This window comes from Lytechinus pictus, chromosome 2 (assembly GCF_037042905.1).
Source record: "Lytechinus pictus isolate F3 Inbred chromosome 2, Lp3.0, whole genome shotgun sequence".
In the NCBI taxonomy this organism is placed as follows: Eukaryota; Metazoa; Echinodermata; class Echinoidea; order Temnopleuroida; family Toxopneustidae; genus Lytechinus; species Lytechinus pictus.
Genome location: NC_087246.1, coordinates 48,414,416 through 48,440,080, shown reverse-complemented (window position 1 = coordinate 48,440,080; position 25,665 = coordinate 48,414,416). Strand labels below are relative to the sequence as shown.

Below are 25,665 nucleotides of genomic sequence, written 5' to 3'. Positions count from 1 at the left end.
CTCAGCACTAACTATCAAATAATTCTGACAGCATCCCAATCGTAAGCATTTGATTCAATCCACCTCCCTGGATCCTTGATGCCACTTTTAATGAGGTTAACTTTGCAAGATTCATTATGGATTTATACCGCAGATTTATACTTCTCTCAGTATCTCTATAAACCTTACGATAATAAACAGATCGAGATTCCAATTCTGTTCCAATTTTCATCAGATATTTCCTCAAAAAAATAATTTCATTCTGATAAGCCCCACAATTCTTCAATATTTTTTAAGGAGTCCATTTTTAATTAAAAAAAACAGTGCATTAATCAGATTACAGATAGATGAGAATTTAATGAGAAATAGAAATAAGGGTGGTGGTGTTGTCACAACCCCTGTTTTAACTAACTTTAAATATAACTTGTAAAAGCTTGCAGTAATGATTGCACAGTCAACAACTTGGATACAATACAAAAAAGAACTTTTCTTAAAAATACATTCCTTACGTAGATATAAGTTGAGAGATGAGCTGGGCAGTGACTGATTAAAGCATTTAAAATGAATCAGACACATTCTTCCATGCATATTATTCTATGATATCAACAAATATATATGTAAACAGATCAGGGTGAACGTGCTTCCTTTCAGAATGTTTGGCGATAGAAGTGGCTGTCTATCACAGAGAAACAAAAGACGCATTTAGGGTTAATCTAACTTGGCAAGACCTGGGTAACAAGGGCTGTTCATTTTCTTCTTTTAAACTTGAGGAAGGTGAAAGTCATTTTTCAGTCAGCGGGATGGGAGGACAGCAGACATCGATCAGGGACCAAGATTAGGGGTCCTTCCTTCCTGGATAGTGCAATAATAGCAACCACAACAAAACGTCAAGTCATCTCTCATATCTGTCCTCTTAACATTAATGTTGTTCTCTCCTTGGAGGACCCGCTCGCCATTGCAAAGCCCCCCCTCCCCCCTGCAACGCATCCTGAACACCCAGTTCATCAAAATGTCACTTTATCACAACCGCCCGTGTTTGAGCGTCTAAAGCTTCCCTATTTACTTCCCCAATACCTGGTTTAACCGAAAAACCGAGAAGACACATTGTTCACTCAAACAGGCAGTTCATCAAAATGTCAGGCCGACTGCTCTCGCGTTTAGAAGCATCAAGTATCCCCCGGTCTCCGGCTTTCTTCATCAATGCTTTTCTTAATAGATATAACTTGCCTTCTCCAATCACCAGTTCATCAATATGTCACTTGATGGATATCTTGTTTGGTTTCATCATCTTGCTTATTTCCAAAGAAAAGAAGGGGGTTACAGGCTTGTCCATAGGAAGACAATCATCCACTTTGCGTACCTCATACGTCATTGTTATCCTCAATGACCTAGGGGATTTCCTTCTCAGAGCTCCCGCTTTTCAAGGTCTCAAAGCAAATAATACAAAATCAAGATGAAGTAACATACATGTGCATAAGCAGACAGCTGCCATAACAGACACAATAGAAATATCACTGAACAGTCTTCAAGTGTTTAATCATTGGGAGATTAAAGATGATTGTTGTAAAGCAATTCGAGCTAAGATATGTTGGTTCTGAATAATATATGAATTTCAAATAAGTTGATACATCAATTTCATGTTTATAATGAAGTATTCCACGAGATCAGAGTTGATACAATGTTAATTGTCAAACATCAAACTCTCAACACAAACCAGTGCATCATCAAAATTTTTATTTTCACTTATTTTTTAAAATATATTTTACATTATTTCTCAGCCTCTCATATTTACTAACTTCATTTGAATTACAGAAAATATTGTCTCAGCAAAGTCTTACAATTTATTTTTGTTGTGTACAATAATCTCTCTCTCTCACTTTCTTCCCCTTTTCTTATTCTTTTTTCTTTATCTCCTCCTCTCCCTAACCATTCTCTTCCATGCTTAAAATCTTCACCTCATTCTTGCCCTCTTCCCCCTTCTCTCTCTCTCTTTCTCTCGCTCATATCCATTTTCATCTTTTTTTTTCTTACACTCAATCCTCAGCATCAATGAAAGCGATCAGTCAGATCAGGGACTGGTGAGCTGGAATTAATAAAGAGCTCTCGCAGTACTCCCCCATCTTCCACCATCCTGCCATTCCCCCCCACTACCCTCCCCAACACTCCCCCCTACACCACCCACCACCCTCCTCCTTCCCAAGATACTTTGTCAAGGGTCTCTACCCAAGTACAGACTTATTCTTAAAATGCCACATGGGCAATTACACCCCCATGAAAAGCACGACTGCGTACAAATACAAGTGGCAGTAAGCTTCAGGAATGACGTCTCTACCTTGAGGCAGTCAGCATGTACTTTTCCACTTGCACGAATCAGGCAAGTGAACTCTTATAGGCTTTTTACACTACGTTTTCTCAACCCCGTACTATTTTTTTTTCCTTTTTACACAGGCTGAATTTTCTGCCTAACCGCAGCTAAGGAAATGCGTAGTGCTTGATTTTATCACGCATAATTCAGAAATCCTGGAAAGTGGTAGCCATTCATGAGCGCTTGTCTCTGATCGGACAACAGCGATGGCTCCGTTGCTTCAAGGGCACACATCAAGCAACATCATAGGCTTGGCCGGGTTTCTTTTTACACCAGCCACTCTTAACTCTGGACTACCACTCTTAGCACCGCAATTGCACAGCTAACCCTGCTATTTTGCAGGGCCAAATAATCCTGTACTATAGGTGGGGTTAGCCCACTTTGCAAAAACACTGTGATACGAAAGTGGGCTAAGCTTGATCCTGTACAATTGGGGCTAAATTGCCATTTAGCCCCACCTATATTATGGTGTTCAGGAAATGTTTGCAAGTGTAAAAAACACTTCTGGGAGCATCAATGGAGGTTTATGGAGTTATATGTGAATGAATGGGGAGGTCTCTGTGTGGAAGTGAAATGGTGGGGGAATAGCTTTTTCATTAGGCATCATTTTCAGGTCAGGAGTTGTCCTAGGCAGAGGTTTCCACACTTTTAAACAGAATGTTAACAACAGCAGCAACAGCCACAATGAAAAACCTTGTAATGGTAACACCTCACCATCAGTTTATTTCAAATGTCAAGTGAAGGCAATCAGAGGAAAAATGGGGCAGATGTTCGCTGGGTTGGGGAATTATTTAGGAGTAAGCATATTATGTATTTATCATCTACTAGTAAATACTAAGAATGTGTCAGTCAGTAGTCCAAAGTGTTAAATCCATACTTAACCCCATTGAAAGGGGGTGGTTGGATACATCTTACACTATACTTGGCATTCTCCGTCCTCAACCCAACCCTACAACCTTCTTCCATGTATTCTTTGGCCATCCTCTCCATCTCGAAGCACCCACCTTGAACTCAAAGCCCTTAAAAAAAATGCCTGCCACCCCTCCTCAGCACATGCCCATACCAACATACACCATCTGCATTAAATGACCGGTCCACCAATTAAAAGAGAAGGTAGATGACACAGAGAGAAAAATCATAAAAGAAAAGAGAAAATGTCTTTCACAAACCTGAAAGCTGGATACTGAAGGTTTGCTGGTGTCAGGAACGCAGGATGGAATGGATATGAGATCTGAGCCATGGCAGTGGGGTCGTAAGATGCCAGAGGGTGGGGCGTGGCTGTCGGGGGTCGGATGGGGTCTTCGCCGGCACGGTATGGCTGGAAACCCCTCCCTGCCATCTCCTCCGACTTGCTCGGTAGTTGGGCTAGCGGTCTGTCAAGGATATCCCAAAGAGAATCACAAGATTATTCACTTATTGATTATTTTCTAAACAACTTTCTACAGACCAAATCCCCAATATTTTTCCTGACCATTATTAGTTTGTCTGTCTGTGATATTTTGGCATTTGTCCCAAAGGCATTTTGGTGTTGATTCCCTGTCCTATAAGTATGACACAGTCACATTACTTCTTGATCTTTTCTGTGAATTATAACTGATCCAAACGAACTGAAATTAATCTCACCTCTCATCTCTAATTGACAAACTAAGATCAATCTTTATCAAATTGATATTGAATGAATTTCAACAAAATACTGAAGTAACTGAACAAATATTCAATAATCTTGGAATATCACAATACCAGATGTTTTAGAAAGATGATAACATCAACTATGAATGTGCTCAAACTGCCAATCAGCAGCATGAAACACATATAAATCTCATACAGCAGCAATTTCCCTGATATTTCAAGAGTTAGGAAATACATTTTGAGAACACATTTAGAGGCAATGAAGAAAATGGTTGAAATTTCGATCTCTCACCTCCTTGGACCTAGACCTAGACTGGGGCTTTCTTTTCCTCTCCAAATAGAAGACGCACCCTCTCCTGACAGCGAACGACCGAGGCTACGATCTACAGAGTTGCTCTGGCTTCTTCTCTCAAGCTCCTAGCAACAATAAAATAACAAAGATAGATGAGTATTACTAAAGCTGTGCCACAGGGGATTAGTTATGTTGCCTTATGATCATACTTTTTTTATCTTTTTTTACTATAAGATAGAAATTTGACAATACAAACGGGAAAATTTCATACAAACAACAGTCGAAGACCCAACAGGTTTAGACGCGACACCATTTCACAGTCCGTATTTTTGTGTACACCGGTCAGCCCCATCTAAGGTATTGTGTCTAATCAGGCTGTACTACTATAAGCTCCTTAAAAAATTGTTTTCATTCATTTTTTGTCATTTTGATTTATTTATTTTTCAATATCGATGACTTTTTAGCACCCACAAGGGTTGGATTCATTTAAATCCAGACAAAGACAAAGCATTCAAAACCAATACTGGTTTCAATCTTGAATCCTGATAAGGGAATGTTACAAGGTGTTATGTTTCAAACAGTAGAAATAATAATCAATCATTCAAAGTTAAAAAAATACATGTATATCTATACTACTTTTAGGTCATTTTTTTTTGCTAGATTTGAAGTAGAATTTCCTGCCCGTTTGCTGGATGCACATCACTAGAATATTTCTCATCCAGTCCCAATTTTTACTCTAATATCCCATTTCGATTAACCGTTCTTTTAGTTGTATTGTGAACTGACATATGTTCATCACACATCACACAGACACGAGATCTGACCTTTCAAAAGTGTTCTGATATCATTAAACCTAATTTTTTTCCCACTCACAAAAGAAATGGCCTATGATCATACTTTATTAATGATACACGCAATGAATTTGTTTACAACTATCTTGACAAACAGGTCATAATTGCTTTGATCAGCAGTACAAAGAGGACGTACGTGTTTGATGTAAGGTTTGTTTTATAGGTCTTCTAATTCATAATTCACGCACCTAGAACCAAGAAGGCCAAGTCATTTCTATAATCTTGTCTTTTATTAATCTTCTTTGTCATACAGTAGCCTACATCTATCACTGCTTCAGACAGTGGAAAATCAGTTGGGCAGCTCCATATCACAAGACACCCGAAAGAAACACAATTGCCATTTTCGTTCTGTAAAATCCTTTTTCACATGCTTCAACCATGACCTCATACTCTTTTCAATTATTACTATTAATGCATTTGATAAATTTAGTAAATTCACATCTATAAATTGTGATAAAAGTAGAAAAAATCCAATTATCCATGATTTCATCTTCCTACAATGATGAAGAGGTGATTATTATCAATATAGAGTGTGCATTTTAAAAGAAGTGTTTGCTTTGTCAATATGTGTAACTGGATAGATAAATGTAGACTATCAAAGTAATTCATACAAATTTGGAAACATCAACATAGCATTAAAAAATCACTGCAGTAATGAAAATCATATTTTAATCATATGACAAAATAATTGGCTCAATATATGACCACATATTGCCCATGAAAACTTATTTATCTGACGAGAGATGAAAATTATATTCAAGAGAAATAATGACTGATCGATTGGAGAGATTCCTTCTTAGAATTGTCATTTCTTTTATGATTAATTTAGTACAGAGATAAGGAAAGCGCACAACCAAGAAATAATGGCATCCATGACTTTGTGATATTGGGAGATGACTATTCCCACTTTGACATCTGTGTTTAATAAATGTGAAAATTGTGTCATGTCAATACAATTGCCTGTATCCCGCGAGAGAGAACATCTCATAAAATTGGCATGGGCAAGCCAATGATAGGACAGGTCCACGGGAGGAGTCGGCGAAACTCATTGTATCAGTATTTGCTTGCTTTTTACCTCTCCTCCCAAACTTCATCTCTGTTTGTGCAAAGGACTCTGGCCATGAAAATGGTAAATAGAGAATTGATGTAATTTCTTATGAGACTAATAGACCAGTTCGTAGTTACTTCTGGACAATTATGGTCAAATGACCTTTCATTTCTTTCATTATGATAGGCAGATTTCAAAGCAAGATATTACGTAAGCTTGCCTTACATAGCAGGATGAAGAAATTGAATAGACCAGGTGACTAGAATAGCACACCAATGAACACTTTATGAAGGTATTTGTTGCATTCCTACTTTGAAAGCATATCATAGCATGTTGCACAATGTACTTGGCAAACTGTGAAATACCAGTCGTTCGTGGACGCATTGTTGTTTTTTGTGGATGTTAATGAAAAGAATATATGAATAATCAAGACATCAAAGTTGGTGCTTATCTCATTAGATTTTAAACCACCATGTCACTTCAGTACAAATGACCTTCCTCTGATCATGCGTAGAATCTTTTGATCATGCGCAGAAAGGAACTACGAACTGGCTTATTGCCACGAGTTGAGGTAAAAGTAGGTTTGGGTGGTCCTCTTCAAGACCAACATACTGTGTACCCACAAAATACTACATGGTGTACCATGAAACCACTACACTCTCCATGGACACTAAACCATTCAGAATTAACCCTGGATTTTAATGAAGATGCAATTAGGCGGCTGTTTTGGCTATTGATTAGGTGAATTTGTTTTATGATTGACAGGTGAAGACACCCCTGGATTTGGACCCAGTTGAAAATGCTGTTCGAAACAAAACATCTTAAGGGTATGTGCTCTATAGTCGAGTCTTTCTTTCTTTTTCTTTGCATGATATTCATCCCACTAGGGACAATGAAGAAGGGGTTTCTAACACTCATTTTCATAGAATAGGGCTTTCCAGGTTACACTCTTGAGCTGAAGCAATTTGGAGAGTGTTATATCAAGCACCTTGTCAGTGATATTCATTGACTAATTTGTTCTGAGCCAATCAGACGCACAAATTTCAGTAGCTTTTAACTGCTGCAAGTGAAAGTTGCCATTTGTTTCACGAAACGACTGATGAAAACACACCTTGATAAAGTGCAGAGAGAGTGCATCACTACCCGTTTGACAAGTTTTCCTTGTGTTTCGATGTACGTGGGTTTGATGAGGCTTGCATTTATTTGTGGTAGCTAAAGATATGGAGAGGGTTTCAGTAAGCTGGCAGTATTGATTTACTCAAACCCGACAGCTCAGCCATGAAGCAAATAGTATCTTAGTAAACGCTACATGGGCATTCGTTGCTCCTGCGACTGTCAAGTCTCCAAGGCACTCGAACAAATACCGCGGCAAGTTTCCAGATGACTTGGAATATCAGAGGGATTTATTTCAAATTTTCGTAACTCCTCTGGCAATGGCGGTAGGAGGCAGAGGTGCGCTTCACTGCCTGAGAGGTCTTTCCCATTTTATCTGAATTGTTTGAAAAATAACTTCCTAATAATAATAGATCAGTTAATGACAAGATATGTTTTTTTTTTACCAAAGGTAGTTATCTGATTTGGGGGGACATGCCACTAGCCTTAACTTCTATTTCAATGCTCCAACCATTTTTCATTTCTAAGGATTATTTTGGTGAATAAAAGGGGGGGGGGAGGGTGTAATCACCAACACTGCACATACCATCTTCTATTTTGTAATGTAACTATTTCTCCCTCATCTTTCTTTAGTGTATCAAATAGAACATGAATTGGTAATGTGCAAAGAGGAGAGCCGATATTCCTGCAGGCGCCCAGCTAAGGTCTGTTAGTTAACTATTAGGGCAGGACTAAAGACTTCGGCTAATTATTCGTGTAATAACTGTGGGCAATCAACAGTGACTGCGTGAAAAGTGGGTCTATCCTCCCGAGCCTTCAAGCAAATCTTGTCTTTCCATAAATCTATGTTTTAGGGAAAGTTATCAGTTAAAGTCGGGAGGGGTGGGTGGGGTGGGGGTAGGGGTGGGTGGGGGAGGGGTAGGGGTGGTGGTGTGCATTTATTCTGGGCCCCTATCTTACAAAGAGTTATGATTGATCCAATCAACCACAACTATGGAAAGCCAGCAACATCAACATCTAAGATACATGCTTGTTAAAAAATATTTTCTAGATGTGATGTATAATCATACATTCATTGTTTTCTGAAATATTCAGTGTGCTTCTCTTTGTTGACATTAAAAAAGCACATAATGCCAATTTCCTGGAGAAAACAATTCTGACATGGTTGGATTTCCATATAGTTTAAGATGATCGGATCAATCGCAACTCTTTGTAAGACGGGGCCCTGATATTACTTAACATTGTTGTTTATTATATTTGTAACACTATGGCAAATATGATATTACACAACCCTTGGAAGGAAGAAAGAATATTCTGTCCTTGGTAGCAGAGAAATTAGAATTGCCCATTCATTAAATCTTTTTAAAAGGCACATCCTCTTCAATTCAGGTCTTGTTTCTTTACTCTTCAACTCATTTTGACATTGATTCACAAGTGTATTTCCCTGTTCACGGCATGCACAGCCAAACCTTTATAGAAAGACCACTCACAGGAAACAGAAAATGCGGCCACTGTAGACAGATCAAACAAGATAAATTTCTTGCTCTACAGAAGTAAAATACACAGCCACAGCACTACAAAAACATTACTCTCTTAAATAGTGATAATAATAATAATAGCTGGATTTATAAAGCGCTTTTTGCCAGAGGATACAAAGTGCTGCTATTATTACCCTGGCTTTAGCTCGAGCTATCATCACCGGTGCTCAGTGCATGCAAGGAATTAATCCTGCCGGGTACCCATTCACCTCACCTGGGTCGAGTGCAGCACAGTGTGGATAAACTTTTTGCTGAAGGAAAACACGCCATGGCTAGGATTCAAACCCACGACCCTCTGTTCGAAGGGCGGGAGTCAGAACCACTAGAACAGGACAATACCAATGATAGCCTGTATAAGTTGAAAGTGAAGGATTAAGCTGCACAACATTATCTTCTATAGAGATTTTTGCCGTTTGCTGAGGGGGTGGGGGAGAAAGACCTGAAACGTACGACGATGACAGCGAAAGACTTACCCTTCTGGAATCCAGGGCAGAACTGGTGGTGTGGGTGGGGGCAATGGTAACCACTGGAGGGCTTGAGGTAGGGACCACGAGGGGCGAAGGTCCTAGGTGGTACTTGGACGGGGTAGAGGCGGAGCTACGTGTTGTACTGGCAGGTGACGTTCTAGGTGAGATCTCATCTGGGCCTGGGTGGGGAAAACAGACAAGAAAACTGGTTATGTATGGAAACAAAATTCATGGAAAATGTATGTGCAGATTGGAAAACCCCTTTTACGTTTTTGGTCTTTGAAGAGAAGACACACAATGTAACTTACAACTGGTGGTATTCTAGCTTTTTCACTCTGGCAAAGGTTATACAACTTTTACATCTACGAGGCCTACCTCATTACATTACGATGCCATTAATGTAGTAGGTTTTCATTAGAATACCAAAAGGGACCCCAATACAGAAATGACAACAAAACACCACACTATCAATACATGTAAGCATTATGGGTATCATGTTTGCAACAGGTTTAGAAATTCAGAGAAAGCATTACATAAACACGTAGAGTTTAAATTGCAATACAAAGTTCTCTTGATGAGGCCAACAGACTATAATTTTATTTAGCCATTAATCAGCAAAGATTAATACAAGATCCTGATATAATGAGGCATTCCAAAATTTTAAGTCATCTCAAGTGAAGCTGAAATGATCCTTGCATGTACGTCAGTTATCGCTACTGATTCTGATGCGAGAAACTGAATATCTATACCATAAATTATAGCAATCTGAATACAGAGCAAACACATTCTCCAACTCATGTTACGTAGACAAGGAGAAAGAGATTTGCAACTTTACACCACATGACCATATCTCTTTTCCATCTATGAAGAAAACATATCACGGTTCGTGAGCACAGTGAGACATCAACCAATGGCCATCTTATGGAACTGGTAGCATTTTCAGAATTTCATCATTCCTGGAATACTGGGAACTAATGCAAAGACTGTCTTCCGTGTGGCCCAATTATTACAATGCACTCTCAGCAAAAAAAAATTGATTACAAACTATTGAAATTATTTTGCTCATTATTGAATTGATTTTTATATAATGACATAAAATATTTCAACACTTATCCTTTTAACAGATGAATAGAATAGGTTTGCAGGTAATTTATTCAAAAGGCGTGTCAAATGGCGCATCGTAATGAATCGGGTACATGAGAGACAGACCTGGATAAGACAATTTCAATGCAATCAACCCAAAATGGTAATGTCGGGCAGAAAAAATGTAAGTGCACTACAGAAAGAAGGGAAAATATCCCCCACCCCTGTCAATACAGAAAATATCAAGCTTCCGTGGAAATAACGAACATTTCAAAAAGCAAAATGAAAACATGAGAGATTAACATGATTCACACAATATCCAATGAGACAAACCTTCCTGATAAACATTTCTTTTCCAACAAAAAATTGAAATATGACGTCTTGGCGTCCTACTAAATATTGCAGCAACATTCAGCAAACAAACCTTGGAAATATTTTTGTGTACAATGTCATCGGGATATGCGTCCTCCAAAGTGACATTATTTACAAAATACAATATACAAAAGAAAAATTGGGCATATGACATCATCATCAGCTTGCTCATTGCACATCCATGAAGGCATGCATCCAACTGTTTGGCCAGCCTAATGCAAAAACTTTAAAATGTCATGACTTTGTTATTCCCTTCCCCAAAATCGATGACATTTCCGGTGTTTTGTTGTGTTACTTATTGTGTTATTTTACTTGTTCAAATCATTCTATTTTCAGCCTGGATGGAGAGCCCCCTTGGCCTTTACTGGTCTGATGCGGAACACTAACGAACCGTGGCTGTGCAGAAGCCACCACCTATACACTCGGGTCTTGCATTGGTTCTGGTTTTCTTTTTATTAAAAGATTTTGTAACAGAAAACCCGCAACAAACCCTGGTCGATAGAAAGGAAACCAGAACTCACTATAGGTCGGAGTGTATCTACATGTAGGTGGTTACCCGCATCAGACGTACTGCTGACGTTTCGTGTAATAACATCGGACACATGAAGGCAAAGACAACGGCTGCAGCCCCTGCCTTGATTATAGCTTATATGGGACAATAACAGATTAAAAATGAATTATCTCTAATAAATAACTATTAGAAAACGTAAGAGGAAGCCGTAGGCTGAAGCAGCCAGACCTACGTCAAACCCAGCAGAAGGGACGTAAACAACGAATGGAAGCAGAATGCGCACATCCTAATAACATCATCAACAGGTAATTAATGCGATCTAGAAGTGTGTAATCCAGTCAAAATCGCCTGAAGTCTTAGAAAAGGATGATGAGAAGACGTCATGAGAAAGAGACATCCAAGAAACCCTGTCTCATTCAGCCTAACCTGGTAATTCTAACCTGTGCATCAAATGCAATCTTGGGTTCCGCAGTGTGCCATCTGGACATTTGAACAGTGTGCAAACGACGAATCAAATTGTTACACAATGAAATTTGAATGCATTTGGTGACATCAACCACATAGTGCTTTAAAATCATGAATTCATTGAAATGCCATAGTATCATTCACAGTTCATAATGAATACGTACCTCTTTCACAGTACAGATCTATGCACGTATAAAACAACATATCTGATTATGTCTATTGGACCAGGGTGCTACATAAGCACTTGCCCGATTGCCCGGGGCAAGTAAAAGTTATAGTCAGCAAGTGCTTTGAAGTAAAGACCAAAACTACTTGCCCGGATTGGGGAAGCAAAATTCTCACAGTAGAATTACCAAAATTAGGGTCGATATGATATACCGACCCTAAATTTGGTCATGGCGGGCAAGATAAAATCACTTTGTAAAAGAAAAAGCAAGAACAAGGTACATCAGTTCATGTCAAAAGAGAGAAAAAAAAAGTAAATGGTTTCTAAAACCATAATATTTTCTTTTGAAGAAGTAAAACTTTTTTCAAGGATTTTTTCGGGCAAATGAAATAGATTTTCAGGCAAGTATATTCCAACTATTCAAAAATGTACTTGCCCAACAGGGCAAGTGCATCTAAAAAGTTATGTAGCACCCTGATTGGACAGGGTAAATTTCTGAAAAATGCTTTAAAAAGAAATACTGTTTTTTTTTTTAATCAAATTATCATTCTGTTTGTCACAGTTTCTTTTTTTTTCTTCAGAACTTGACATATGGATGGGGTTCCCTTGTATGGGAAGTTAGGAGTAAGGCAGAGCTGCTAACCAAAACAAAAACATATCAGTACTATAAAAAGTTGAATATCACTATTTGGTGAGGCAATAAGTTTTTTCAAAGAAATACCATAGGAAAACACATACAGCTGATAGAAATAAATAATTTGCATGAAACCATTAACATTGCCTCATTTTTCAGTACTTAATAATGAAAATCATTATGCTCATCATTCAGTTTCAGTATTTATGAATTCTGAACGATAAATACAAATCAATAAACAATGTAAAATATGGCAACCCTATAGATCAAGATCACACTCTTCATGGCACAAAACTGAAAGCCCCATTGCCGAAGCACGGAAACGGCACCTACACCCTTTATATGCCCTAAATCCGGGGCTCAATAACCAAGGACTGGATATGCAAAGGGGGCAAACGAGTGTCCAAGCAAACAAGACCTTGTGTACAAAGCCTTCCTGCGCAAAGTGACGCCAAGTGATGCTGCCCAAGTATGAAGAAAGGAGGATTCTAGGCTTTCATTTCCTCTCTCTCCACAAATCAGACCGACAGTCAAGGTGTCACATTCACATTAGCCTCGTTCCAAGGGGATACTTTTTATTGTTTTCTAACTGATGATCGTTACCGACAAGGGTTAGTACGGAGACATCTCTCGCATCTTTGAATTCACAGACGTTGAGAAGAAAACATGTATTATAAAATTGACACCTTGCAGCATCTCAATGTCGGCACCCTATACAAATTCCTGATGGTTTATACATAGGTCTGGCAAGGTATTCTGATTCTCCCCCCCCCCTCCACGATCAGTTCATTGCCTGTTATAACAACAAACATGATTCCATACATACTGCATGTAGGCCTTTGTTTTAATTTAAGTGTTATTAATATTTTTTCTGTTTAGAATATTTTAATCTATAATATGAATATATCATAAGCATAACATAAGCATTATATGCTTTTCAGACTTTTTTCTTATATCCGGACTGTCTTTACCCCATATTTTTGTTGAGGGGGGGGGGGGGAGGGTTCTGACATTATACCTTAACTCCAAACTGCTTGCTTAGCCTTAACCTAGGACTACAACACAGTTCATTAAAATCAATGATTTTGCTACACGGCGCATGTGTAACGTGACATTTTGACTTCTGTGATTGATTAATGTTTAGCTCCTCCTTTCCCGAGCCCAGTTTGGTTTCAGACTACTGCTCATAGTATTGCATTTGCCCGGCTAGCATCAAAATAAGCCGGTTTACCCTGCTTTAAGCAAGGGCCAGAATCCTTTTCGTCATGCAACCCCACTTCGGTAAAAATGAAGTCTGAAATCGAAGTGGGCAAATCTTAATGCCACAGAATTGGTGGTTCTACGACCCCCCCACTCCCATAGCTCCACCAATTTCCAGGGGTTAAGGAAACTTTTGTAGTCTGAAAAGCATATTAGCGTGTTTATTGGCTACAGTATATTTGAAAATACCAATTAAAAATTCAGCAAAAAACTACAGATGTACAGCAATCTTTTGTTAGCAATAATGCCTGTATGCAGTGTTGTACAATGAAAAAAAAAGATAATCCATATTGTACTGATCGAAATGAAATATGAAATAGAAATACTCCGACAATGTCAAGTAATACAAAGAAAAGTTTCTTGTATTGCATGTAAAAGATAAAAAACATTCAATAAATGATATTGCTCTATGAGAAAGATAAAAAAAAACCCATCACTAATGGGATTTATCCTTGATTATTACTCTCATACTCTCATTACCACTGCCATTGTCTCCTTTTAAAAAATAAACGTCCCCTTGATTCAAATTGATGAGTTTGCATTCCAGTTTCATTCACCCTTTACTCTGCCGCTATGGTGATATTAAACCAATAACTATCTGCTTGATTGAAAGATAACGGGAAATGAAAAGTTCCGTTCAAAAATACCTGACCAAGGTTGCTTCGGCAGTGAACGACCTCTGTCTTGTTCATTCCTGTGATTGGGCTGATGGTTGTATTGAAAGGGAAAGTTGATTTTGAATTTGTTTTTGTTTTCATTTTGGTCCATTAATTAATCCCAAAACGATAGTTTGGGTGTTTTCTGATTAAGTACTGTTTGAGGAGGCACGTGTGACACTCTTGGGTTAATGGAGATGCCATCTGTTTTTTTTTTAATAATTGAAACAAAGTACAGGCCTAGATTGACAGTACAAGAAAAAAAACCCAGCAGGGTGTCGACAACTACAATGTAACTAGTGGTTTAACAGTAAGAGGCAATATATAGGTCTATTCTATATTAACAGTATGAAAAAAACAGCCTGGAACAAAATGAAATAAAGGGTGTTAAGTGATTCCAAACCCATTGGTACGAGGTGGTTGCTCAAAGCTCTACATTTTTAATACTTGTTTTGAAGCTTCAGAAGAAAATCAGAATAAATCAGCCCCTAAGGAACATATTGAATTATTCAAGCTTAATTGAAATCCTAAAGGGTACATTTCCCCTTGATTTATTAATGTTGTCTACAAAGGAACTGTTGATGTGATGGAAAAGTTACTGTCACAGAAAAAAAAAAAACACAAACACAAACACAAAATAAAAACAAATAAAAGTGAAATATTCCATTTACTTCATAAGAGGTGTTTTAGATTTAAATTTCAAGGAATTGAAACAAATTTGTTGAGATAATCTAAATAATTATCCAAGCTTTGAATGGTGGGCCGATCAGAGTAGAAAAAGCAGAAGGGAAATAATCAATATGCCATTAAAACTACTTTTTTTTGGAAGAGAGATGTATTTTTGTCATATAAAGAAGTACCATGTCCATATTAAAAAATATAATTATGTGATCTGGTTTATTTGTTATCATGAAATCAATAAAACATACAAATAAAAAGAATAATGAAAATATAAAAAAAATTGCACATTTTTGTCACCCATTTCCAAAGAGCATACTGCATAGGCATAAAAATATAGCTCTGCTCCTATAATGCATAGATAAAACAAATTCTTAGCAATAAAATGTCAAAATTTCAAATTCTAGAATTGTCTAAATCAAAGATTTGAAAGCAAAATTAATGCACTTATTAAAGTAAAAGAAAGCAACATTACTGGAGATCAGCCCTTGCAGTTAAGTCTAAAAAATGACTTTTCTTAGAAGATCATTAAAATTCAAAATGACTTCCCACTGTCTACTCTCAAATCTACCACCATTTTTAAGATACTTTGCTGGGAGAAGAGGGATGTCCTCCAATCTCCAATAATCTCCATCTATCTTCTGCTTATAGAGAAAGTCATCACAGTGCAATTTGATGCATTTCAGACAAGTATGTCATGGAATTTTATGAACTACAGTAGATGAATTAATCAAAATCATTTAAAAAAAAATGGTTTGTACCAAAATATTTTTTAAATAGTTGTTTGTGGCCTTTTGGAAAGCTAGGATTGTGTATTTCATCTTAATTATTGTTGTCGTCACTGCATTTACATTATTTCTTGCTCTAAATTACTAAAATAATGGTTAGTCTTATTTCAGGCCTGATGATAATGAAACCTGTCCTGTAGAGGGGTTGTTTGCCTATGATTTGTTGATGAGCTGTGATTGAACACTTGTGAGTGAATGGAAGTCTGAATTAGTTAGTGTGTGCCCTGTCCTACCCTAATGCACTTGTCTGCTGCCCTCTATCTATCTATATATAGCTTTCGATTGTCTGCGACTGCAATGTAGTCCTAGTTCACCGGAAGTGGTGACACCGCTCGTTCAGTATCACGTTCGTACATTGATGAAAACAGTTTCGATTTAAGTCGATGTACCCGTACCAGGCCACAGCATATACCAGCGTGATAGCTCGGCCGGAGAATCAGGCGTAGCATCACGCTACGAACCAGTGGGGCGACTGTGGGTGCAACATTTGCACCCACATTTGAACATTTGAACATTTGAACACACAGTTGTTTGGAAATAGAACATCAATTTCCTATCGGATATGTAGTGTCTGGAAACAGGACACACTAAATGTAATGGAAAAGCTGGTAACAAGCAGTAATTTGCAGTTTACCAGCCCTGCTGAATCAACGAAACTCGAATGTTGATGCGGCTTCATTCATTTTTGCTAAGCTTGGATGACGTCATCATGTACGAACTAGCGCTCGTTCGAGCACTATGACACCGAACGTCAAAGCCCTCAAATACGAGTCACAGATTTGGGCAGTGCACGAGAAGGCTCGTCACAGATTACTTTGCGCATGCGCAGCGCTCCCAAAATTCCTCAATCTCGTACGTCCACATGGCTCGTCACAGAAAACGAAAGGTCTCTAGTCATTGAAATAAATCACTCAACAATTTGTGGATCAACAAGATGTAGATGTGAATACATTTTTATTCTTCATCAATGAGATCTGAGCAAAATGCCCATACTACAATCAGTATCATCACCATGATCATCACCACCACCACTACCATCAAGATCATGATTGTCATCATCATCATCATCATCCTCTTTATCATTACTACCATCTTCAGAACCCTCTCAAAATCTGATCGAAGATTCTGCTCGTTATCATAACACGGGCCTGAAGATGCTTCAGATAAAGAGGTTATCAGCAAGACAGACCCTTCAATTAGAGATGGCCTCCATGCATATCATGGATCCATTAGAAAAACACAATTCGTGGAAATTCATGAATATTGTCTGGCAGGGATATGATGATTACATTTGCGAGAGAGATAGAGACAGAGATAGTACCTCTATACCCCATCCCCCCTCCACGCACATACTAACCCATTTCTCCCTTTAAAAAAATCCATCTATTGTGTTTTATTGAAAATATATTGCTTCATTCCACTGCACAAAAATACATTTTCAATTTATCTTTCTGTTCTTAAAAAGACCAATTTCTTGACTGTACCAAGCCCCTTACCCCTCCCAAATCACATCCACTTCATTGAAAATTGAAAAGCTAGTACTGTATTCTCATTTCACCCCTCCTACATCCTCACTTGGTAATATGGGTAAGGGTGGAGGGGAGGTGGGGGGGTAACTCACCCCAGTCTTCAACTCCTCCCCCTTCTACCTTTCTATTAATCACTGACATCTGCTTAGAGAGCACCTCCCCTTGAACCCCACTCCCTCCTCTCCTGCACAAGTTTGCATTACAATTATATATCCCCTTTACCCCACCCCTATTTCTTGACACCACCCTGCACCCCCCCTTCTTCCCCTCCCCCATCATTCTCCCCACTCCATCCATCATTACACTTGCTCGCAGGTAAATTGCAAGTAATACTTCCACATCTTCATCTGAAGTAAGTAACCCCTGTTGCCGTGGCAACCCAAATGACAATTTCCGTCATCTTCTGTGGGATCAGATTACAGAGGGAGATTTTCTGGCGATAAAGACCGTGTTCCTCCATTTCTCTCATCTCCCGATAGCCTTTTAAATTCATCCTTTTCTTTTCTCTTTCTTGCTGCACAGCCGCGGGGTGTTCATTAGATGATGTATTGTTTAAGATCTGGTAGGGAGGCAGGTCTGATAACCATTATTATCAATCTCAATAGATTCAACTCGTACCTAGAGAGATTCAACCCATGATTATACTTGAAAAACAACTGATCAATAATCCTACCTGAAGATTCAACACCAAATGGAAACATCCAATAATGTTTTTTTTTACCCCAATAACACTGAAGCCCAGGCAGACACAATGTAGAAAACGATCATCATAATTCAACTCCTTGAGATATTACACTCATGTCTGTTTCCTTATAATGATTCAAGTCAGGATATAATACACAAAATTAATGATAAATACTACTATGAAGAATCTACTTACTGAAAAGAAAAGATTTTTGGTAATCATGGCACAGGTTCCAGTCAAGATATTCAACCAAAAAAAAATTATCATCAAGGTATCTAAGCCTCTTCCAGATACAGTAATATGCAACAAATTTCAATAACATTTTTTTCATTAAGTGTCTAGAATAGGCACGAAAAATCACCTCTAAGAAAATGGTTGCAAGGACAAATTCACAACAACAAAATAATTCCATTATCTGTCATATAAGATGTCATTAGTATTTCCTGAGCCATGATGAATGATATTCTTGGTTTGTCCATGCAACCTTTGGCAGATAGATGATTTTCATTTTCAACTTGAACTAATTATTCGAAAGAATTGGACTGATTGGTGAGCAAGTTTTTTTTTCTTTATTTGCAAGGGGACTAGAATGTCTCTTGCCTCTGCAATATTTTGGATGTTTCATATAATATGCAACTGACATACACAAAAAATGTTGTGAAGCGTTGTTGCACTGTGGGAGCTTTAAAATATCTTCTCCACTCATGAAAGATAGCACTATCAGCTACTAGTGGTATAATCAGTGACACTTCATTCACAAGTTATTACGTGTTAAAAATTGCAGTAGGCGATCAGTAACTTCACCACTTACGTTTAAGTAGCACGTTTTTTTACGCTCACCGACAGCATTGTGGTGAATAATATGCCACAATGCAAATAATGAGTTGCAATTGGTTAAAATTGGTATCAAACTGATCGGATGCTTTCCATGGCACAAATGTTAGCGAGTGGCATTCAATAGTGATAAAGGAGTATTTAAATGTCATCTATCGTCACTGGTGATTGATAGCACTATCAGATGAAAGTGGTGATAACGTATTAATGAGCCTAAAGATTTAGACCCAGAGAGATATTGTGTAATAAATTTCTATTTTCAAGTTTTACTTAGAGTTAGATTAAAAGAAATGGAAAAATTAAGGTTTTACAAAGGGTATTGATCATTTTTTTTCAAAAACTGAACTGTAACAATCTGTCATTCAAAGAGATGAATGGCACACCTACCCTGAAAGAGACTTATAAATAGCAATTTTCAGGCTTTCAAATACAAAGTTTGACCATCAATTGCATAGATTCAATCCAATTATGTAGAGAAGCTTAGTTTCAACATTCCCTTGAGGCATTAAAAAGCATTAGTTATATACTTTCACGGTATGATATACTTACATGTACATTGTACATGTAGATCCATTCAAATTATCATGCATTTAAGTACTCTTTTGCTCAACCAGATAAACATTATCTGCTACTCCTTTCATTATTTGCATAGATAACATAACGGGAGAAAAATAATTGGGCAAGTGGTAACAAGCCCCCCCCCCCCCTCTGAAGTAAATTATAGCTATAGCCCCTATAATTTTCAAAGGAGCCTCCATGATTTTTTTCTAATGGATTCAATAATAAAGTCAGTACAAAACAATGTAATGAAATGAGATTGAAATAAACTTCTACCTATAGAGGGGGCTGTTGATTCTTACCATTGTCATTGGCCTGCTTGGCCAGTTTACGCAGGGCGGCGGCGAAGCTGGAGGTGCGGGTAGCGGCCAAGGCCTGGTTGGTGCCTGCACCGCCGTTGCCGCTGGTCACTGTGACGGTGCTGGCTGATTGGCTGAAGGGGGTTACGGTAGCGGTGGTTCGGTTAGCCTTGCTGTTAGCAGAGGAGACCACAGTCAAGGGAGGGGGTTTGTTGCTTGGTCCAGGGGGGAGGTGGCCTGGATAGTGGTTGATTAGAAAGAGAGGGAGATGGATGGAAAGACGAAGGGAGAGACACAGACAGGAAGAAAGAGGAAGAAGATGTATATAAGAAGTAGAGACAGAAAGATGGACAGCCAGAAAGGAGTGGAGTGTGAAAGAACGAAAGGAAGGAAAGAAAGAAAGAAAGAACGAAAGGAAAGAACGAAAGGAAAGAAAGAAAGAAAGAAAGAAAGAAAGAAAGAAAGAAAGAAAGAAAGAAAAGACAGAAAGAGTGAAAGAGATAAAATCGGGAGAGAAAAAGGAAGGGAGCGTTAATAATTTTTGGTTGATGAAGGTATGCAATGGGATCGTCATGGTTATAAATTTTGTTCAAGCTCAGAAGCAATAGCCAGGCAGGAATACATAAAATTATTCATGTCACGGTTGAGAGAAGATACAAAAGGAGTGAATAAGAAAATATGGGTGGAATATAAAATAGATGTGATAGGGCAAGGAATAAGAGGTATATATTAAACAGAAGGGGGGAAATAAACCAAGATAGCATAAGATAAATGGGTAAGGGAAAAGGGTTCAAGGGATTTTGTAATTTGAAAAATTTGGGTAAAGAAAGGTAAAGAAATGATTACATAAGAATAAATGAGAAGATGCTAGATTTGATGGGTACAGTTAATTTTTGTGACCATGACTGATTATTAATTTGATGATGAGTTAGAAATTAATCAATCTAACATGTTGCTTTTACAGCTTGAGAGATCTTGCCTTCTCCACATTTGCATTTTTTCAGCTTTATGATCATTTTTATCAGTGAAGCCTCAGGGCATAATGTTATTAGAAAAGCTATAATTGCATCTCATAATCTTTCTTTCACCAAATGTCTTTTGTTCCTTAATCTTAATAACATTACTTATTTTGAATTGAAAAAAAAAATCACCTGGTTTATTGTTCCCACATATTCCTCATGCAAACCAGTAGAGGGATTATGGATAAGAAGAGGACAAAGAATTTAATTTGAAAAAATATCAAAAATAAGACCTGTATGATCTTGAATTGATAAAACCTTAGCAGTGACAACGTCTTTTTAATTGAACTATGTATTAATGTTCACAGCAGAGCAGAATTTTGAAAAGGTTGCAGCACCCATTTCTAACTCATCATTTAGAAAGATGTGTACTGCATTAAAAAAATCAAAGTCAGTTTTTTTCTTTTGTAAAAAACTAACAAAATTTTGCCTTCAACAAATTCATCATTATTTCATTGCTACAATTATATCATTAATATTTTATCACATATTTATCATGCTCATGACATTTAAGACAATGTAGCAGAATCACGAATTCGCTTTAAAAAAAGTCATGCAAATTTGTGATACATCTTTATGATAAGTGCATTACAAACTCTGCAAACAGGTTTTATCATTCTTTTGTTTACCGGCAACAGAGAGGATGGCTGGATTCCAGAAAAAAAAAGAAGAGAGAAAAATAACAAGGAGAGAAAATTGGAAAGGGATAGATAGAGCATTGTTATAACTAAATTAAAGAAGGGAGGACAAATGAAGAAAAAGTAAAAGAAATAGACCTTTACAGTCACACTGAAATGATTGTTAAAAACCATATTAAAAATGTTCAGACTCCTTCAAGCACGAGTTTAAAACTCTGTATCCTCCAAAATTTGATAAAGCTTTATGTAGGTTTTGTATAGTTGCCATATGCAAAATGTTACTTTGCAACATTTTTTGTTGTTTTATCTGTGACTTGTTGCAGAAGGAGAAGCATTTAAATACAATTCCAAAAATTAAGTGAAAATCTCAAATATCCCCCCAATCTGATTGGCTACAAATCATGTTACGTTTCATTTTTGGAGTTGCGTTTTAATTGCAACTCTTTATGCAACCAAGTGTCATTTCTTTTTCAGCGTGACCCCCAGTATAAAGGTTAACAGTGCACAAGATAGACCATTAAATTTGAATGAATATATTTCAGTGAGAGAAATATTGAATAACACACGAGGGCAGCAAATAAAATAAAAGAACAGTTAGACGGAAAAAAAGGGAAAGACAGATAGAAGTTAAGACAAGAAGCAGAAGAGTGGAATTCCAGAGCCATCCTTCTTGAAAACGAAGAACAAAACAATAAACAAAAAAGACAAAATGCTCTCCATTTCGTATGCACAGACATGCTCGATCTCTAACATGCAATTTATGAGCGGTTTTCAATTATGCAGGCTAATGGGAAAAAGAAAGGAGCATGCTAAGACGTGACCAGTCTTTAATTTCCAGACTGGCTAAATGGACCACGGGAGGGATTTTTCGAACCTGGATTCTATTTTAAATGTTTATTAAAACATTGGAAATGGATGAGGTGGATTGGTGAGAAAATGAGGAATGCAAACATGAAATGCACATCAAGATGGCACATAAGACAAACATGCTCATGCAAAGTGTAAGGTTTGTTTTCGGGAAGGGTTGCATCACACTTGTTCTGTTGAACCTTGGATACTCCTTCAAGTTTGTTTCACTGGCTTCGGGAGAACACGTTTCATGTTTCCCTTCTTCTATGAGTCGTCTCGAGTAAGCTACATTCAAATTCAATGAGATTTCAGTTACAATCACATGCACCTACTTTTAATCTCCATCTCTCTTTCTCTTTCTCTTAGTCTCCACCTACCAGACAGTTTCTCTGTCAATCATTCAATTCTACTCATGCAAACATAAGGTATTGCAAGTGAAGAGCAGAAGTGATGAAAAAAGTATATTTTCATCTCACTCGTTTTCAAAGGATAAACTGAATCGAATGAACGGGAAATAAATGTAGATTTCATGACAATGATATAAATGGGACATAAATGAAGCCTGAATAATAGGGAAATAAGACACACACAAGAGGGGAAAAGGGGAAAATAATAACATGACCAAAGTGGGAGAGAATAAAAAGAAAATAAAGAGGTAAAAATGTAAAGAGAGAAAGAGGGAATATGAAAAACACATGGTAGATTGAAAGACAGAGAGTAAAAAAAAGGGAAAAAAAGAAAGGAAAATTAATGAAAGATATAAAAACAACAAAATTAAAAATGGAAAACCAAATAAAATAGTGATAGAGTAAACTATGAGAAGTGAGTGTGGGAGAGAGTAGGTGAGAGAAACAGTAATTGAGAAAGAGAATAGGTGAGAGAGAGAAAGTGAGCAAGACAGAGTGTGAGAAAGGGAATAGAAGAGACCAGAATCGAAGAGGCCTAGGTCAACAATCAAGCCGAAAAGGCCAGGAAAAATCCAGGATGCCAACTTGGTCTTGAAATGCGATATGCCCCGACGCGCTCAACCACTCAATTTACCGCCAGCCACCTCCCGCCGCCATCCACCACCACCACCACTACACACACAGGCTTTGCAATCCTATCCCAAGCCATGTAAACCATTTTAAAATAAGGCATGATAAGACGCCACACACGAATCCCTCTCTTTTTTACCCCGTCTTCTTGGCCTTTCGATTAACTATTCATGATAGCACAGCACATCATCCAACACTAATAATTCCAGTAAGGATGAGCAGTTTTGCCACGGAAAGAATGACAAGCTCTGCATTACCAGATCAATTTCCACGAGCCTAGATTACTCTATTACCTATCACCTTCTTTACCTCTAACCTGCCAAATGAATTATTCAATACTGATTTCTTTAAACTTCACCATATCGAATCATCATACTTATAATATGATATCAAGTCTCCAAACTGAGCAAATTCAATAGGTGTCTCTATCGAGTCTACTATTTGAATGCTTTCATGAACTCATTTTACTTCAAAAAAAAAAACCTTGATAAACCATAACAAAAAGAGATACATGAAAACACACACTTAGCACATAACTAATTATCCACTCTTTTAAATCATTAAATGCAGGGACATGGTAGTCATATTCTAAAATATAAAACTAAAATAGAGCTAATTTCTAGTCAGTGATGCAGTCAGCGCAATTTGATAGATGACCAAGGAAAGACAAGCACCGGTGATTTTAAAGATCAGATTTGAGAGATATTTCAAATATTGCATGTATCAGACAATATCAGTCTATTTAGGAAAGACAAAGTTAATGTAATACTATACAATGTTTTCATAACTTTAACTGTCTGTGAAAAATAATGATGCTCTGGTTTTACAAGATATTTGTGACAATTTTTTTAAATAAATAGGTAGATTTCCAGTCTGAATGCATCATATATGCGCTGAAGTGGTTTGTAGATGCTCGCAACATATAACTTAAATGAATTCTGATTACAAACATTTATTCCAAGAAATTTTCAACTTGGGAGAGTGTGAAGGTTTGAAGAGCATGCTGGCGAAACAGCGACACAGCCCTTCAATTTTTATATGGAGGTAAAATAAATGAAGAAGTTTTGGGGGTTCTAGTTTTCATTCAAAAATATATATAAAAAAATCCTTAAGAAACTGAATCTTGATTTGAAATGCTAGTTTACATAACGTAGTTGACAGAAAGACATGCAGAGGTCAATTCACTTAGGAAGAGTGCACTGGCCTGCTTACCCCCCTCCTCTCTCTCTCCCCCTCTCTCTGTACTTTGTCTAATCATTATAATACAATTTTAACACTGTCCTTGTCATCGTCAGTCTCTCTCCACCCCCTCCCCCATTAATTCTACACCATTCTAGAGTTAAATAACCTTTTGAAAAGTAAAATAGTAAGAGTGTGAGTTATGACTTAATGGTCCACTAATTTTTACAACAGTTTTATTATGCAGGTAGTTAGGATAAATTATAAGAAAAAAAAAACACTTACAAACATGACTTTATAATGCAAGCTACATAATGTCTGAATTAATGTCTCTATTAATTGAACTAAGAGGCACATCAATATCACCTGTCCGACATAAATTTCCTTAAATACATACCATTCAACAATAAGCTCATCCCATAAAAGGAAGGAAGCATTTTTTTTTAATTATTATCCACAATGTATTCCAAATATTGAATTGGAAAAGTGTATTTTTTGAAATTTCATTCTATTTTTTTTTTTTTGGGGGGGGGGGTAAGTTTAAGCTTTTTTCTATTTGTAATTATAAATCACAATCCTGACAATTTTTTTTCTTCTGTGTAACAATGCATGCCTAGATATAATTATCACAGATCAAATCATCGGGATAGAAAAAAAAAAGAATATTGACACATGAAATCACAAGCTAATGTCCTTTTTATACAATATTGCTCAATCAAAACATAGGACACAGAACCTTTTTTTATGAAAGTCTACAAAGCCTAGTGACAACTCCATTTTTACTGGAAAAAATCTTGCAACAAATCAATAATATATATTTTTTCGTCCAACTGAAAATCACATAGTGAAACCACAATGCGATAACAACAGCGATGGGGAAAATGACCCTTTCTGCACCAAACGTTTCAAGCTGTCGAGCAGTACAAGACATTGAGCTCCGATATGTCGTAGAATCTACCATTAACATGTCAATCATACATGATATATCCATTAGAGAGTAACAGGATTGGTAAATTGTGCAACAGAAGTGCAACAACCTATCCTGTCTACAGGAATACATATTGCCTGATGAATGGCATACATGGTCACATTGCACTTACAAACTCTTATCCTCGCATCGCAGTAGAAGGACGCTTTGCACAT

At 37.3% G+C, this 25,665-nt stretch overlaps 1 protein-coding gene across 1 annotated transcript; it reads right to left on the bottom strand.

The window, feature by feature from the left end:
• Positions 1-1,831: 1,831 nt before the first annotated feature.
• On the bottom strand, positions 1,832-25,665 carry LOC135153239 (genetic suppressor element 1-like). Its single transcript, XM_064095672.1, has 5 exons — positions 25,623-25,665; positions 19,804-20,037; positions 9,289-9,461; positions 4,266-4,390; positions 1,832-3,717 (listed from the first exon to the last, which is right to left on the bottom strand). Exons 1-5 carry the CDS (start codon positions 25,663-25,665, stop codon positions 3,480-3,482), a joined length of 813 nt encoding a protein of 270 aa, XP_063951742.1. The 3' UTR covers positions 1,832-3,479.

Excerpts from the sequence above, each read along its gene's own strand:
- LOC135153239 (XM_064095672.1), bottom strand. The coding sequence starts at position 25,665 with ATGTGCAAAGCGTCCTTCTACTGCGATGCGAGGATAAGAGTTT. Across the intron at positions 20,038-25,622 it reads CGATGCGAGGATAAGAGTTT|GCCACCTCCCCCCTGGACCA; the intron begins GTAAGTGCAATG and ends ACCACTATCCAG. Across the intron at positions 9,462-19,803 it reads CAAGCAGGCCAATGACAATG|GCCCAGATGAGATCTCACCT; the intron begins GTAAGAATCAAC and ends TTCCCCACCCAG.